This window comes from Dasypus novemcinctus, chromosome 4 (genome assembly GCF_030445035.2).
Source record: "Dasypus novemcinctus isolate mDasNov1 chromosome 4, mDasNov1.1.hap2, whole genome shotgun sequence".
Classification (NCBI taxonomy): Eukaryota; Metazoa; Chordata; class Mammalia; order Cingulata; family Dasypodidae; genus Dasypus; species Dasypus novemcinctus.
The window spans coordinates 28,583,459-28,602,439 of record NC_080676.1 but is presented as its reverse complement, the minus strand read 5'-3'; the positions used below and the strand labels follow the sequence as shown (position 1 = coordinate 28,602,439).

The 18,981-nt window shown below is 37.6% G+C and overlaps 1 protein-coding gene and 1 non-coding gene across 4 annotated transcripts in view; both read right to left on the bottom strand.

The window, feature by feature from the left end:
* The window catches only part of RSRC1 (arginine and serine rich coiled-coil 1), a 461,399-nt gene that overhangs the window by 225,149 nt on the left and 217,269 nt on the right, over positions 1–18,981 (bottom strand). For all 3 annotated transcript variants that reach the window (XM_012523649.4, XM_058295198.2, XM_058295200.1), the window contains exon 5: positions 9,953–9,989. In XM_012523649.4, the coding sequence (XP_012379103.1) occupies positions 9,953–9,989 (37 nt within the window). The remainder of the gene's footprint in view (positions 1–9,952; positions 9,990–18,981) is intronic.
* On the bottom strand, positions 642–767 carry LOC111763190 (small nucleolar RNA SNORA27). The gene has a single exon (XR_002796107.1). It is a non-coding gene; the product is annotated as a small nucleolar RNA SNORA27 (small nucleolar RNA).

Sequence of the window (18,981 nt, the reverse complement as noted above, 5' to 3'; positions counted from 1 at the left end):
GTGTCCTGATTATAGCACACAAAAATATAAGAATACAGTATTAAGTTGCTTTGGTAGTTTTGATATAGTCTGTCTTTCAGACACTTAAATAGTGGGAAGTGGGGGTTACTTTAATAAACTTAGAATATTTTCCATTTTATTTTAAACAGTTTTAATAAGCACAGGTACATAAAAGTCAGAAAATAAATTTTATCTATTAATAAATCAAAAAATAAATCTGAGACTATTAGGAACATCATGAAAATTGCACGGCATCTTGTTTGTTTGTGATTTTTGGTTTTCTTTCTGTTTTTGTTTTTAAGCTAGCTGGCCATCATTTTCTCAGGAGACAAATGATTCTTAATGCAATGGACAGAACTTTCTTTGGGAGGTGGGGTGGGGGAAGTAGGGGGCGTAAGGGGATGGCAGAGAAGGGGCTCAAGTTCATGTCATTTGAGTGACTAGGTGATATTTATTAATCATTTGTTGCCAATGCAATTTTTAATAAACTTGTAACTGATCAAAATGTTTCCCAGAAATGGATCACAGACAATGGCTGACTCGAATGCCAGCCAGCCTCCAGATGTAAGACCTGAAACTACCTAAGAAATCAAGACATTAACATTTAAACCACATTTAAACACCCCACCCCCTTTTTTTCTATTTGTTTCTTCTGACAGGATACAAGACAAACACTCAGTATGCCTGTGTTTTAAAGGGATGTTTCCTTCGCCCCACTTGAAAAACCAATAAAACATGTGTCCAACTGGCAAAAGGAAAAGTGGGTAAAAAAAATGCCATTTAATTTACACACATTCACAGGGCACACTTGTTTGTTAAAAAAAGATTTATGGAACTGGTATTTCAGAAAAGAGAAAAACTTAATGCTATTTTATCTCATGATTACAGTTTGAAGAGGCTGTTTCTATATGCATACTTACCCCAAACCTCATATATATATTGGCTTAGGTAAGAAAAATGAATTAAAATGCTGGGAGAAGAGGGTCTATTAGACTGATATAAGCAAATTTTTCATCAGTATTTAATAAAGTTACAGAGTATATGGATAACATCAGTGAATCCTGAGATAACTATATCTATATTCTTAAACTCATTTGGACAAAAGTCAACATTTTGTAAGAATACAATGGGGAAATACAAAAATACAACAGGTATTTTTTTTAATGCAACAGACAAAAGACAAATGAGTTTAGATTGGGGTTCATACCCTGTTTGCATTTTCCAGTTCATGTTATCCAGAAATGAGGGCTGTACCCGAATCCTCAAAAGTATGAGTAATACATTTACTGAGTGTATGCTTGTACTAAATAAAACTATTATTCTGTGCACTGAAATACAGCAGTTTGGTGTGCAAGTTCTATGCAAAATAGCCTTAAACAGAGGAAAAGGCTTATTTACAAGTACCTGATATTGATGAGTATGCAACAGCATCGAGCCTGCCTACATTTCTGGCAAGCAGCAACTATATTCTTACAAACCACCGATGGGCTGAACAAGCTATTAATAACAGTTGCTTTTCAACACTTTAAATGGTCAGACTATGTTGCTTGACCACAAGGACAAGTAGGTCATCACTCTCAAATGTTATACAATATAAGAAACATAAATGAGACCTCTGTGGGGAGAAAAACCCACAGGTATGGCTCCAGAGTTCTTTTGTTATTCAACTATTAATAGAAAGCAAATCCCATTTAAAGTTGTAAACACTTGAAACTGTTTTAAGTAAAAGATTTATTATCACTTATTTAATTTTCTGTCTAAGGCTAAATAAGGTATTAGTCCTAAAGTCTAAATGCAGCCCTGAAAAACTACCACTTATCATTTAAAGCCAAAGTAAAGGGGAAAAAAATTGTCTGTAAATTTTGCAGAATAAAAGGATGATTTTTTTAACCCTATATAAACCCGTGAAGTGCTCCTCCTCTCTGGGTTTATGAATGCCCAGCCATTCATATTGCAAAATCATACTCAATGAGAACATGAGGGAAACATCTTGTTTCCCTTCCAGATTTTTTATTCGACTCAGAAGGCCTTGTTCATCTGGCATATCTCTTTTAACTCAATGCCTTTTTTTTTTTTAAAGAGGTAACAGAGATTGAACCTAGTACCTTACACATCGGAAGCAGGCACTCAATCACTGCACTGCATCTACTCCCCAATGACAGTTGGTTTTTGTTTGTTTGTTTGTTTTGCTTTGTTTTTAGGAGGTACTTGGAATCAAACCTGGGACCTCATCTATGGGAAGCAGGCACTCAACCACTTGAGCTATATCTGCTTCTGAACTCAGTGCCTTTTGATGCATTTTTCCTTCCTGGTGATCCCTGGGCCAGCACTATTAGCATCACTTGGGCACATACTGAAATGCAGAATCTCAAGTCCTACCCCAAACAACAAGATTTCCAGATGAGTCATACAGAAATATTAAAGGTAGTGAAGCCCTGACCTAGATCACCCCAACCCACCTCCATTCATATGAATTTTAAGAGAAGAGAACAAGGAAAGCTTTAGAAATATCAGAATCATCAAAATCACTCACTTCATTCCCTGCCGCAAGGGAGAGAGCACAGCAGTTGTTCTTTCAATCTCAAAACAACCCACAAAACTATTGTGACCTTAAAAAATGGCAGTATCACATAGTTCAACCTAATATTTTTTGATTTCAGTCCCTCTCACAACAGGAAAGGATAGCGTTGTTTTTATAGTTTGCTTACTATACAATAACTATATTATAATCAGCACCAAGATTCTATCTATTGTACTTTTCCATAATTGCAAAAATAAAAATGTTAATGTTATCAATCCTACCTGATGATACAAAATGACCTCATCTTTTGGAGGTCAAGTTATGCTTTGAATAAATAGGGCTTCTCAATTTATAGGAATACCAATGTATGAAATGCATCACAATACCTAACTGTATTAAAAACTCTCTAAAACATAAATAAATCCTAATCTGATAGTTCAGTAAGGGCTACTAGTCATTCCATTTTAAAACATAAAATGGCAGGCAAACATGGAGACAGCTCCTTTTGGACATAACAAAGAGAGCCTCGGTGTTAATTTTCTGCATCTTTAGAGCATCACTAATAAAAAAGTCAGTAACAATATCACCACCTAATAACCACCCACCTTAACTCTTTCAACCATTCTGTTGACAGACACAGGACTGGGGTCATATCAGAATGCCCTTAATTGGTATATGATTTTTCATCAAATAAAAGAAAATATTCCCTTACGTTCACTATAAAATCTAATTCATCTCAAGATAAGCACTTCTTCCACTCATTTTCTCCAAAACTAAATATAATCTGGGCACTGAACTCTTTGAGATGTTTTGTGGTTAGACTTCCTAATGTCACAAATGTGAAGGACAAAGACGTATTCAGTCAAGGTTTCTACCCTCCAAAAGCTGACAATACTGACTTTTAAAAGCTAGGCATTGCTGTTCTCTAGTTAAGCAAACTGTGGTACATATATACCATGGAATACTCAGCAACAGAAAGGAATAAAGTTTTGATATATGCAGGAACTTGGATAAATATCAAAGGCACTATGTTGAATAAACAAAAACCAGTTTCTAAAGGCTACATAGGTAAGATTCCATTTATATAACATTTTAGAAATGGAAGGCATATTAGTGGTCATCAAGGGTTAGAGGTCAGGGGATGGCAGGGGATGTTGAAAGGGCGTTGGGAATGATTATGAGAGGGAGGATACATGAAGGATCCTTGCAGTGATGAAACTGTTGATTATCTTGACTGTGGCGATGAATACACAAATGTAAAGGGGTGATAAATTTGAATTGAACTAAGTAGAAACACAGACACATACAAATGAGTACAAGTAAAGCTGGGGAAATATGAATTAAGATGGATGGATTGTATCAATGTCAATATCCTGGTTATGATAGTATACTATAGTTTTGCTAAATGTTACCTTGGAGAAAACTGGGTAAAGGGTACATGATATCTCTCTGTATTATTTGTTACAAGTACATGTGAATTACAATTATCTTTATAAAAATTTTCGATTGAAACCTATCTACTGGTATTCTCTGACTCCACCTCTTTTCCTTAATTTCACTGTTTTCACATTATTTATGAAGAATTCCTCAAGAAACGATATTACAAAAAGAGATTAGATAATGACTACATGCAGTACCCTACAGCCCTATATTTGTCTATTTCTACATTTTAGAGAAGTTCTTTTTTTATTACTAATATGACTATATCACCTTTGATAAGTTTTAATGCAGTAAAAAGAAAAGTCCTAAAAAAAAATACCTATCTTGAGAGGAGGTGGGAGGGCCTGTATTTTTTTTGTCTCTACTTCATATTTAGAATTCCAGCCATATAATCTGAACACATGACTTCATCTATGAGATAGCAATTTTGTATGTTGCAAAGCAACATTTAGACAAAATAAGACATTATATATGTGAACTCCACTAAAAATGAGAAATTCCTATTGTTATTCATTTTTAAATAAATTTTCATTCACATTTATTCTTCATAAACACCTTATGACAGACTGGGGACAGAGGTCAAGCAGAGCATTCCAGCATCTTCAGGGAAGACCTTTCCAGGATAGAGAACAGTGGCAGTTGCCTGAATCCAAATCTCCCCATACATCCTTCCAAATACTTTAATATCAAAAGGAACACAAACAACACAACACTTGACCTACACCTGCAGCATTACTAGAAGACAGAGAACACCATAAACATCAATTTATAGGTAAAGAAATAAACACCAAACTGGAAAAGAGGTCCTCCGATAGTGTAACGTGTGGATGCAGAGAGCAGGGGAGGAGAAGCTGAAAAGACTTTGAAAAACATGGGTGGGAGAGATGTTCATATATAAACACAGACAAAAATTATCCCCAGAAAGAGAAAAATACAACACTAAACTACGAAAATACTGAACATATATGTGTAAGATTTGGTGTTAACACAAAGACAGCGAGAAGGAAGGGGTAGCTGAAAATGAGTGGGGACCAGCCTCGGGAAGCATTACTTCTGGAAGAAAATCAGATAAACAGAAAACATGACAATGAAGAAAAAGAAGCAAGTAAGAAGAAATTGAAACAGGTAAAGAGAAACAAAACATGTTAAAACCGTCTTTAACAGCACCACCACCACCACACGCATTTATCCATTAAAAATACGACACTTAACTATACTACAGAATAGCATGTGCTTGAACTAGGAACTCTGTCCACAAAGTACCTAGGATTAAAAAAATAAGAACTTTAAAAATTTCCATGCAAAGCTACTATAAGAAGAAAATAGAAAATTAAAATCCAAACACTTCAGTAGATGAAAATTCTCCCCCTCAAAAAACAACTACAAAGCACAACAATAGTTTGGACAAATAAAAGGAAAACCCAGAATAATGAATATAAAAACTGAAAACCAGAAACTGAAGGGAAAAAAGTTCAAAATGAAGAATAAATTACAATGTGCATATGAAGAATAGATTTGAATGAAAATGTGATTTAAAAAAGACAATGGGGAAACGGACTTTGGTCCAGTGGTTAGGGCGTCCGTCTACCATATGGGAGGTCCGCGGTTCAAACCCCGGGCCTCCTTGACCCGTGTGGAGCTGGCCATGCGCAGTGTTGATGCGCGCAAGGAGTGCCCTGCCACGCAAGGGTGTCCCCCGCGTGGGGGAGCCCCACGCGCAAGGAGTGCGCCCATGAGGAAAGCCACCCAGCGTGAAAAGAAAGAGCAGCCTGCCCAGGAATGGCGCCACCCACACTTCCTGTGCCGCTGACGACAACAGAAGCGGACAAAGAAACAAGACGCAGCAAATAGACACCAAGAACAGACAACCAGGGGAAGGGGGGAAATTAAATAAATAAATAAATCTTTAAAAAAAAAAAAAAAAGACAATGAATAAAAATAGGAAAAAAACTGAGAGAATAAAAATGAGATAAAGTCGTAAAAATGATCAAAGAGAAAGGGAATGAATTAGAAGATAAAGAAAGTATATATATATATAGTAGTTATCTATTCATATCTATAGATATATATATAATTGGAGTCCTGAAGAATAGAAAACAGTGAAGCAGAACAAATATTTAATACTATAATCTAAGAAAATTATTTCTGAAAATGAGAAAATTTAAATCTATGTATGAAGAGTCACTTTGTACCTAAAAAAATTAACCAAACAAAATCCACGCTGAGAATTACTCTACTAAAACTAGACTTTAATGAAAATGAAAAAATCCTCAATGCCTTAAGGCAAAAAGACCAAATTATCTATAAGGGTAAGAGAACAAGGCTGGTACCAGAGATTACTTGCCCACGTCTTAATTTCTAAAAACAATTACCCTCAAAAAAAGAAACAGGGTAATGTGAAGAAACATCTGCTACCAGGGGTGGTACAGGAAGGATACAGATGAACCTTTATCAACTTGTTGTGCCAGCAAGTAAGGAAGTGCTTAAAAAAAATGGGAGCATGTCAAAAGGACCAAGAAGTCATCTTGAAAGAATGTTCACTGGACAAATGTGGACAGTTTGAGCATCAAAATAAATAAGAAGAGTAAGTGCTAATAACCCATTTATTAAAATAGGAATCCATGAGTTCTTGCTCATAATAAATAAATAAAATTAAAAAGAACGCTGGCTCCTTCTTCTAGTAGAATGCTGACTGCTAAATATCATAAGAGAAACAGAGCTAGAAAAATCTCCATTTTGCAACCATCAGGCAAGGATCACCATTAGATAATGGGGTAATGACCTTCAAGGCTATATCTAGAAGTTTAAACATACATGGACTTTATAGTAGGTAGAAAAGTTTCTGAAAACAAAATAGTATTGGGGGGAAATCTGAAGAGCAGCCACTCCAGTCAAGATGACACATTGACATTTCAGGGCTCCATCCCCTCACAGATGCTTTGAACAGATATTAATAGCAAAAACTGGAAGAAACCTCTTTTTAAAAGCTTCAGGAAACAATTAAAGGGTGGCAGCAACAGGGTGAGCACTGAATCAAGAAAAGGCTGCTTAAAGGCAGTAGGAGCTCACGGAGTGGGGTAGCTCCGTGGCTGAGCGCCCTGGTACCTTCTAAAAAATCCGTTACCTTCTAAAAAAAAAGGAAGCAGTAGGATCTTGTGGTACCATGGTTGGCCCTTCCACCAGCCCTTTGCCGGCTCGGTATTGATCAGACAATGCTTTAAGTGTAGATCCTGTTTCCAGTTCCAGAGGAAGCAAAAGCAATACTCGTGCACATACTGACAGGAAGTATATCTGCCCCAATCTGCCTGGTGGTGGTGGCCTAAGGGACTCGCCATTCCAAAACTTGACCTGCATATGGAAGGCAGTTCACTGAGTGTTCCTACAGACCACTGTAAGGGAGCAGTCCATCAGCTGCCTGGGGCAGTTCCTCAGAAAGGTAAGTACAGAATTATCATATGAGCTGGTGATCCCACTTCTAGTTATATAACCAAAAGAACGGAAAGCAGGAATCAGACATTTCCACACCAAAATTCATAGAGGCATTATTCACAATTGCCAAAAATAGAAGCAACGCATGTGTCCATCAACCAATTAGTAAATAAATAAAATGTAGTATAGACATACAATGGATTAATATTCTGCTGTAAAAAGGAATGAAGTTGTAATATATGCAACAATATTGATGAACGCTGAAGACATTATGTTGAAGAAATAAACCAGACACAAAAGGACAAATATCGTATGAAGTCACTGATATGAAATAATCTGAATACACAAATTCACAGAATCTAGAATAGGGGATGGGGTGGGAGTAGGGAAACAGAAGCTAATGATTAAAATTTACAGAGTTTTTATTTGGGTTGATCAAACAATTTTGATAACAGATACTGGTGAGGATAGCACAATACAGTGAAAGTAATTAACAGCATTGAAGTATTATTTGTGAATAAAAGGGGAATTTTTTAGGTTGTATGTATGTTACTAGAATAAAATTATATATATATATATAATAACATATCTATATATATGATATACAATACAGTGATCCCTAGTGTGAATGATGGGCTATAGTTAATAGTACAATTATGAAAGTGTTCTTCCATGAACTGTAACAAATGTACCACACCAATGCAAGGTGTTAATAATAGGGTGGTATATGGGAATCCTATATTTTATATATGCTTTTTCTGTAAACCCACAACTTCTCTAATGAATGAATGAATAATTAACACACAATTAATTATTCTTTACTCTAATAAGTGGCTAAGCTTCATCAAAGGTTTTAAAAGTTAAAATATTTTTAACAGGAGAACTCTTTCTTCAGATGAAAGTTCTACAAAATAACTAAAGGTGGAGCTACTCTTGTTATAGTAGGAAGTCTGGAGCAACACCTGTTCTGAGGAACTCCTTTAGTGGCACCAGGCATGTTCATTTTGTTTTCTCTAAAGGATCCCAACTTTTCATTTCTGTTCTCTTTCTTTTAGTTTCCTATTTTTCCTTTGCATAAAATAAATGTTTCTCTGCTTCTTTTTCCTTGCTAAACTAGTTTTCCAAATATTCCCTTTGCTCTACTACATAAGATGGTAAGTGTAAATGTGTGAAGTAGTCACTGAAAATGAGATCTTACTAGCAAGTGTAAGAAATATGAAATTTACAGCAAAAAAATCAAATTCATTATTATTTACTGAGGAACACGAGCAAAGAAATATAAAGTATTTGTAATAAGACTGTAGAGGAGAAATATAAATGTCAGCTTGTTTTGGCTCTATGCTAGCTGTTCTTCCTTAGTATACACTCCCGATTAGTAGTGGACTGTGTAGTCTCAGGTTAGCATTTTTATTCTGATGGCCATATGCCCTAAATATATATGTGTAAACTACTGGGAAATGATATACTGTTAAGGATTCAGGAGATTCTTTTAAATGATAAGGATAAAAATGGTATTTCCTTACTTTTAATCCTGACAAATATATAGTTTAACTTTCTAATTAGGTTATTATATCCTGATTTTTAATAATTGATCTGTAAGGTTTATTTGAGATAAATAAACCTAAGTTTTTTTTTCTTATTAAAAGAAAAGTCTTAAATCCCTTCTATTTCAAAACTATTATAAGTCTAAACGAAGATGCTTCTTGCTATGGTTTGCTTTTGTGGAAGCAGAAAAAAGCACATAAATAGTTAACAAAGCTACAGTATGATATATGAAGGAAGCCTTGCATTAAAAAAGTACTTAGATTATATTTACAAAAGAATCTCTACCATTAATTATTCAACATTTGGATTTGACCAGAAACCAGAGCATGACTTTATAATGCTCTGTTTAAATGAACTACTTAATGTTGTAATGAACAGTCAGCATGGTGAGTGCAGTGAATTTCAGACCTGTTACAATACTCTAGTCCTTCCAATTTTTTAATCAGTGGACAAAATTTAATGTTAAATCAGTTTGAATTTTACTTGTGTTTTAAAAATGTTTACTTCAACTAAAAATTTTGTATCTCTATTTTATATTCTAAAACTGAATGGAGTTTAAATCAATGCATTATTCATAAAGTGAAGACATCAGGAAAAACAAAGCTGTGCAGTTCTTTCAAAGCCGTTAAATTGCTAAACGTATCATATTTATGCATGCAATATTTGATTGTGTTTTTCTTAAAACACAAGCTTGTTTTTGTCAGATCAAGATATGCCAAATATTCTACACCAAACAATTTTGTTTATAATTAAAGCAATCGTCAATCCAAGGACTGTCATCCATTTTATTTCATCTCTACATCAAAAAAAAAAAAAGTAATTTTAAAAAATTTAAAATTCCCTTGAAATGATAAGATAAATGAAAATGTAAGTGCCTTCACATAATAACAGTAAGCTGACCCTTTGGGAAATGGTTTACTTTCTCAATAAAAGGTAGTCAAAGCTCATTCAAAAGCATTCATTTAGAATGCAGATATCAAAGATGATGCAAATGTTCAAGAGAAAATTAGAACTTACCAGATGTTCTAATCCAGCTTTGATGCTTCCAGATTCCCTAAAATAGAAGAATAAAAATTCTAAATAGATGCCAAATCCTTGTTTGCTATAATTTATATTTATCTCAAAAATGTTTTATAAACCCTTATAATTATTTCATGTAACCTTACTAACATTCATAATGATACTGTTTTTAATGAAAAAACAATTTCCATCAAAAGAAAACAATTTATATATAACAATATTAACACTGAAATTGGTATTCCATTAACAGAATGTATGTTTCAGATTTTTCAAAGTCAAAGGAGAAAAAAGGGAGTCAGATACATTATTTTACTGTTCACACTATCTTTATTTCAATTTACCTTTTTTATTAGAGAATTTTTTTCCCAACGTTTTATTATATTAGTGTTCAAACATGCAAAAAGGTCGAAAAAAATATGGTGAGCACTTATCTATCTACCACCTAGATTCTACAACTAACATTTTACTATATTTGCTTTATCAAATATCCCTCCTTCTAGCATCCATTAATGACTGCAATTTTCTATAAAGGCTATATACAAAGAATGTTTGTGAGTAAATAGCTAGATATCTAAATCTTGACAAAAATTTTTGTGACATTAATTTTGTTAACAATGCATACTACAAATATTAAAAAAATATATATGACCAAGAAAACAAACATCAAATATCAAAATATATTTTAAGTATCTAACTTATTGTTTTTCACTGTGAACAAGACTGCTGATGGAAATAAAAATACAAGTATTTGTTCAAGTAGCAAATCTAATTTCAATGTACATTTAGTGAAATGGGGGAAAGAGTTGAATTTGTTCTCTAATTTCAGTCTGTGGCGGCTTGCTCGGTCGGTAGAGGTGGGGTCTGGCTGCGGACGAGGGGTCGGTCCCGCTTGGGACGAGGGGTTGGTCCCACTTGGGACGAGGGGTCGGTCCGGCAGCAGACGAGGGATCGGTCTCACAAGGGGTTGCGCGGTTCGGCTGATGGGGTCGCCCGGAGAAGCCGGCGACGAAGGGGTCGCCCGGAGAAGCAGGCGACGAACTGGGGACAAGGGAGGCCAGGCCCTTGTTGGGGGCTCTCAGGACTGGAGGGCGCACGGCAGAAGAACTACCGCGGAGACAAGGTAAACACGCAAGTCCACTTTACTGAGGGAGAGGCAACAGTTTTATAGGGGCTGGGGAAGGCTGATTGGTCGAAGCCACGCCCTGTTCTGATTGGTTGCCGGAGAAAGGTCAGTGGGCGGTACCGGACGGGGGAGGGGTGGTGGTTAGGGATTGGCTGTCGCTGTTGCTGGGGGAAGGGGCAGGGTTTAGGGATTGGTGGCTGCCGTTGCTGGGGTGGAGGGCAGACTTGAGTTTCCCGCCCACGCCTGGCTGTTGCTGCTGTCGGGGGAAGGGAAAAGGGCAGACTGGATTTTTCCGCCCACGCCTGGCTGTTGCTGCTGTCAGGGGAGGGGAAAAGGGCAGACTGGAATTTTCCGCCCTGCGCCTGCGCAGGGAGAAAGAAGAAGAAAGGTGCCGCCCCACAAGGCATTGTGTGGCGCCATCCGGGAGGAGGGGCGGCCGCGGAAGCATGGCTGCCGAGAAGGGGAGACCCGAGGGCACTCTGCGCCCATGCCGAGCTTCCTTCAGGGGTGGCGGTGGGCCCGACCAACCACCCTATTATGGGGGCAGCGGAATTAGGCCTACCGCGGCCGCTCCCCCGCCAGGCCAGCAAACCACACTTCAGCCCGAGGGGTGACCGCACATTTAGTGAAATGGGGGAAAGAGTTGAATTTGTTCTCTAATTTCAGTCTATACGAATTTATTAGTGACAAAGAGACTAACATTTTTCACTGTTTGACTAAAGAGTATTTTAGTTCAATCATAAATACCAAGTTTTATCTTTTTTTAACAGGAAATCATTATTCTACCACATTGCAGAAACCTTCCAACAACCAACATTATTGTATTCATGAAGTTTAATCTTCTTCCTACCAATCTTTCTCTAAAAGATCCCAACTTTATTTCCTGATTCTTTCAGTCTCCTATTTTTCCTCTGCGTACAAATTTTTTTTCTTTGCTTCCTTTTCCTTGCTATTCTATCATTCTAAATGTTCCCTTTACTCTGCTACTTCAACACTTTACTCATGCCTTCCAAACTTTGCTCTTACTACCTAGTCAAGCACACTGGGACTAAATCCCCACTTCTTCTGATTAGCCATTCTATTCTCTACCTTCTGCTTCTGACAATCTTAGCAATATTGTATATTCAATAGTTAGAAATTTAGGGTTTTCTGAAACTCATTCGCTGGATGGGGTCCTAATGACAAATGTCAGGAATAAATTACAAAGTGTGAAAGAAAGCTAATATCTACATAAATTATTTTCAATTTTTTTTTATTATTACAAAAATGAATGCATTTATTGAAGCTGGAAGTGAAGTGGGTCTTAAGTTCTCACAAGAATGCATGCATATAGTTATTTGTATAATTTCAAATTTAAACAAAAATAATGCATAGATTGAAACATCTGAACAATACAAATATATACATGCAATAAAAGTAAGTCTTCCTTTCTGACACCGGCAAGTTATTCCATGGGCCAGACCCCACTGCTGGAAAGCTTTTGGTGATGGTAGTACAACATTGTGAACATAATTAAAAGCACTGAATTACATAGTTGAATGTGGTTTAAAGGGGATATTTTAGGTTGTATATATACTACAAGGTTAAAAATTTTTAAAAATCCATAGAACTGTATACCACAGTGAACCTTGAGTTAAACCATGGACTATAATTAATAGTATAATTATAGAAATGTGCTTTCATCAACTGTATCAAATATACCAGACAAATGCAAGGTATTAATAATAGGGTAGTATATGGAAATCCTGTATTTTATGCATGATTGTTCTGTAAATCCACAAATTCTCTAATAAAAAAACTCATTTATTTACAAAACATAAAATAAAATAAAAACATAATAAAAAACATTTAAAAGGTAGATTTTTCTTATCACTGACTCCTGGTTCTCTATCACTGATACTACCATTTTGTTTATCCTTCTAAAGATAGTTTATGCATGTATACGTGTGTCTTTCCCACCTTCTGCTTTGTTCATTTTTTTTTTAATCCAAACACAAGTATACTTTACACACTGTTTTGTATCTTTACTGACAGTCTATCTTAGAGTTTGTGCTACATAATACACATTGACTTCATTTTCCACCCAGAGCTACATAATGGTTCTTTTTTTTTTTTTTAAAGTATACCGTGCCAGGGAACTTTTTTTCTTTTTTAAGATTTATTTATTTACTTATTTCTCTCCCCTTCCCCGCCCCCCACCCCGGTTGTCTGTTCTCTGTGTCTATTTGCTGCATCGTCTTTGTCCGCTTCTGTTGTTGTCAGCAGCACGGGAATCTGTGACTCATTTTGTTGCATCATCTTGCTGTATGTGCAGCACCATTCCTGGGCAGGCTACACTTTCTTTCGCGCTGCGTGGCTCTCCTTATGGGGTGCACTCCTTGCGTGTGGGCTCCCCTAGGCGGGGACACCCCTGTGTGGCAGGGCACTCCTTGCGCACATCAGCACTGCACATGGGCCAGCTCCACACAGGTCAAGGAGGCCCGGGGCTTGAACTGCGTACCTTCCATATGGTAGACGGACGCCTTAACTGGGCCAAGTCCGCCGCCCCATAATGGCTCTTATTAAAACAATACTGTGGGAAGTAGATGTGGCTCAAGTGATTGGGCTCCCATCTACCATACAGGAGGTCCAGGTTCAATACGTGGGGCCTCCTGGAGAAGGCAAGCTGGCCAGCGCGGAGAACTGGCCTATGCAGGAGTGCTGACCTGCACAGGAGTGCTGGCCTGCACAGAAGGTTGGTGCAGCAAGATGACGCAACAAAAAGAGACACAGAAGACAGCCAGTAAAAGACACAGCAGACCAGGGAGCTGAGGTGGTGCAAGAGAATAAGCACCTCCTTCCCACTCCAGAGGGTCCCAGGATCGGTTCCTGGAGCCGCCTAATGGGAATACAAGCAGACACAGAAGAACACACAGCCAATGGACAGAGAGAGAGACAACAGGAAGAGGGGTGTGTGGGAAATAAAAACAATATCGTAACATAAATGAACAAAAATGCTCAGATTCAAAGTAAAAGTCCATAATCCATTATCTGAAACCAGTAGGGCTAGACATGTTTCATCAAAATATTTCAGATTTTAGAATGGTAATTAGGTACCCATACTATATGTTACATAATACTGCCAGTCGGGTCAGAAGCAGCCCTTCACCATCAGGTGCATTAATAATTCTGAAAGAAATATAGGAATGGCCACACAAAGGAGGATAAACAAAGAATATAAATACCTTCATGTCATTTCAGGATAGTTTTTACTAGAAACTGAGTTTGCCACAAACTTAGGGAACACCTCGCTGTTTTCTGAGCTGTGTTAGTCAGTCAAAGAGGTGCTGAGGCAAAATACCAAAAAAGGTATTTATTTGGGGTAGAAGCTTATAGTTACCAGATCATAAAGCTCAAGTTAATTCCCTCACCAAAGTCTTTTGCCACCTATTGGAGCAAGATTGCTGCCGACACCTACCAGGGTTCAGGCTTCTTGGGTTCTTCTCTTCCCGGGGCTTGCTTCTCTTTCCTCACAACCAAGCTCCTCTGTGTGCTTACTTCCCGGGGCTCCAGCTCAAGACTCCCACATCAAAAACTCTAACTTTGTCCTTTGCCATGTCTTTTATCTCTTGAGTCCCCACCCACCAAGGGGCAGGGACTCAACACCCTACTGACATGGCCCAATCAAAGCCCTAATCATAATTTAATCATGAAAGGTACAGACCAGTTTACAAACATAATCCAATAGCTATTTTTGGAATTCATAAACTATATCAAACTGCTACATGAGCTATCTTGATTTTGGAAGGAGGAATAAGAAACTCTTCTTTAAAAAAAAAAATGGAGGTGATTGTTTTCCTGATTCTAGGCGATTCCTTAAATTACATGATGTTTAGAAAATAAGTTTTGCCCAGGCCTCCTTGACCCGTGTGCAGCTGGCCCATGCGCAGTGCTGATGCGTGCAAGGAGTGCCCTGCCACGCAGGGGTGTCCCCCGCTTAGGGGACCCCACGCGCAAGGAGTGCGCCCCGTAAGGAGAGCTGCCCAGCGCGAAAGAAAAGTGCAGCCTGCCCGGGAATGGCGCCACACACATGAAGAACTGACACAACAAGATGACACAATGAAAAGAAACACAGATTCCCGTGCTGCTGACAACAACAGAAGCAGACAAAGAAGATGCAGCAAACAGACACAGAGAACAGACAACGGGGCGGGGGGTGGGGAAGGGGAGAGAAAAAATAAATAAATAAATCTTTAAAAAAAAAAAAAAGAAAGAAAATAAGTTTTGAATAGTATGCCTCAGAGAAAACTAGACATCATCCTTGACACACTCCATATCCCTCACTACCAAATGTAATCAAATGTAAACAATAGGGTCTTGGCTATCTAACATCCTCAATGATCACTTTAATCTAGCCATTTCCTTCTATCTTCACAGCTACTACCTTTTTTCAAGCCATCGTTTTTTCTCACCAGATTACTGGAACAGCCTCTTAATAGGTCTCAATGTCTAATGCTTTGCTTCGTATGTCAATCCATCCTACAAAACACAGCAAGATTTTCCTAAAATGTAAACTTGTTCATATCAATTCCTTCTTAAAATTTATAATAAACTACCATATACCAGTCTACCCATTCTCTCTTCTATCTTCCCCAAACTATTATCCCATGGAAAGTGACAGCAACAGCCATGCTAAACTACTACTCTGGTTTTGTTCACCTTTGAACAACTTGCTCTCTCTACCAAAATGCCCCTTTCTCCCAGCCTCTTCTAAAACACTTCACTTACTGAACAAAAACCTATCCTTCAGGACTCAACCTAACCCTTACGTTCATTAGAGCAATTTTCTATGAACTACCTCTTTCTTCCCACAAATGAAGTAAGAATTCTTCCCATGTGTTCCCATACCACTCTGGGCATGCTTCTATCACAGAATGCATTGTATTTTATCATGAATACCTACTTACTTTCTCATTGACACCACTAAAATGAAAACTACTTGAAAGCATGGATGGATTGCCTCTTTTTCATTTTTGTATCCCAGCACCCAACATCATGCCCCCAAAAGCATATGTATTCAGCTAACTAGTGTATGGCTTCTGATGGTCATGAATTAAAATTTGGGTGGACAATCTGTACCAACCAGCTCAGGTCTCTGAGCGGTCTTACTCAGTTCCACCCTATTTCCATACAACACAATGAACAAGGCAATTGCAAGGAGTGGTTGCCTGGGATAGCTGTATTAGGAGTAGTGTGTGTATGTGCAGGTAATTGATTTACCTTTTTTTTTTTCTTTTTTTGGTCTTGTTTTTGAAGGAGTAGGAGGGCACAAAGGGAAAAGTGGTTGAGGTCAGACTAAGGAAACAAAAGCTAAGCTTTTACCCTTCCTCTCAGACTGAATAATGTAAGGCAGCTGAATAATGTAAGGAAATAAAAGATGAACCACAAGGAAAATTTTTAAATCTCTGATGTACGAAGGCACAGGAATAGAAGAACAATAAATAAAACAATCTCATCCAGAGGAAATAGAATATATTGTACATGAATGTAATTTAAACATAGTAACATCTTCAAAGGTAGAGGAAGATTTTTAGAAACATGAAAATGAACACATATTTATGAAAAAGAATCAATATGAGATATGAAAATATTAAAAATACTATAGGTTGAAATAAAGAACACAGAGTATGGGTTGAAAAACACAATGGATATAGACAGAAAATGAATTAGTGAGCTAGAACACTGGGTAGAAGAGGTCTCCAAGAAGGCAAAGGGGAGGGATGAAAAGGTAGAACAAACAAGAAAAATTAAGACCAGGAATAGAAGTGTTAGCATCTAATATAATGGAAATCTTAAAAGGAGAAAAAAGACAAAGTAGAAGAGAAGGAAGACTTGAAGATAAAATGACAAAAATTTCCCAGATATGAAAAGAGTAAAATCGCAGGAAGCGGACTCGGCCCAATGGATAGGGCATCTGCCTACCACATGGGAGGTCCCTGGTTCAAACCCCGGGCCTCCTTGACCCGTGTGGAGCTGGCCCCTGTGCAGTGCTGATGTGCTCAAGGAGTGCCCTGCCACGCAGGGGTGTCCCTCACGTAGAGGAGCCCACATGCAAGGAGTGTGCCCCGTAAGGAGAGCCGCCCAGCGTGAAAAGTGCAGTCTGCCCAGGAATGGCACCGCACACATGGAGAGCTGACGCAGCAAGATGACACAACAAAAAGAGACACAGATTCTGGGTGTTGCTGATAGGATAGAAGCGGTCACAGAAGAACACACAGTGAATGGACACAGAGAGCAGACAACTTGGGGGAAGGGGATGGGGAGAGAAATAAAAAAAAAAAAAGAGTAAAATCTCAGATTGAATAGCGAACAGGTTAAGGAAAAATCCCCATAAAAACATAGTATAAGGACACTTAAGACTATCACAGATCAAGAGAAAAGTGTAAAAGCTTCCAGAAATAAAAATCAGACACTTACACAAAAGAAAAATATAATGACACCAGACTTCTCAATAGTAATACTGGCTATAAGAAGACAATAGAGTAATAACTTCCACAAAAAGTGTTAAAGAAATTATGAACCTAGAACTTATAAATACAGTTAATGATTATTTAAATAGAAGGAAAATTTTAAAATTCACAGCATACAAGGTCTCAAAAAATTCACCACATAAAGACACTATTTAAAGAAATCTTGAGGAATGTAATGCAGTGAAAACAGAAATTCAGGAAGAAGCAACAAGGTAAGGCAAGTAAGGGTTGCTTTAGAAATATTTAAAATTAAGTAATCAGTGGCTAAAAAGAAAACTAAAGAAAGTTCATCCACAACCATCTGAAACTAAAAGGCCAGAGAATACTAACGTTGTCAGGGCTATTTGAGGAAGACAGGAAGAAGTAAAGCAGGCAAAATCTAGGGGAGGGAGATCTCAGAGCAGTGATAGCATACTATGAACTGGTTCTGTTTGTTCAGGGACTAAGAAATATATATTTATGAGCTTTAGACATTGATCAGGGATGGAGGGGAGAGGGAATATATAAGTATTTTCTGTCACAAATGTATATTTTAAAATTTGTACTATCAAACCAGCAGAGGATTCTATCCAGCCAAAAGAGCAAGAAGAAAGGCGGGGGTGGGGGTCAGTGGCTATGACACTTAAAAGTCCTTCTACAATGGAAATTACATTAATGTAAATGTGATAAAGGCACGAATCAAAAGATTTTCAGTTTGGGTATGTAACAAAATCCAACAATGGGGAAGCAGCTGTGGCTCAATCAGTTGGGCTCCCATCAATCAGTTGGGTTCACATCCCAGAGCCTCTTTGTGAAGGCAGGCTCGACCACATGCCACGGAGAGCCACCGGCCCGCAAGCGATATAGAGAGCTGACTCAGCAAGATGACACAACAAAAAGCGAGACAAGTAAAAACACAGAAAAGCACACAGTGAATGGACACTGAGAGCAGACAACAAGCAAGCCACAAAGAAGGGGGGGATAAATAAAAATAAATACTGACACATAGAAGAACGCACATCAAATGGACACAGAGAGCAGACAGCAAGCAAGCCACAAGGGAAGGGGGGGAATAAAAAAAAATCCAACAATGTGCTTTTTACAAGTGATACATAAAACAAAAGGATTCAGAAAGATTTCAAATAAAGGGATGGAAAAAGATATAATCAGACATATATGAACCAAAAGAAGAAAGCTGGGGTGACACTGTCAATATGACAAAATATATTTAAGCCTCTCTTTCCCTACAAAATAAACAAAAGGCAAAGGAGGACATTCTATTCTAGTAAAAGATACAATAGATCCAGAAGTTGTCATTTGTATCAGGAAGGTTTGCAAACCAGTAAAACTTTATATGAATCATAGATTGGGACACCAAAGTTTGAGCAAGATCGCCACGAAATCAGTTTTCTTTA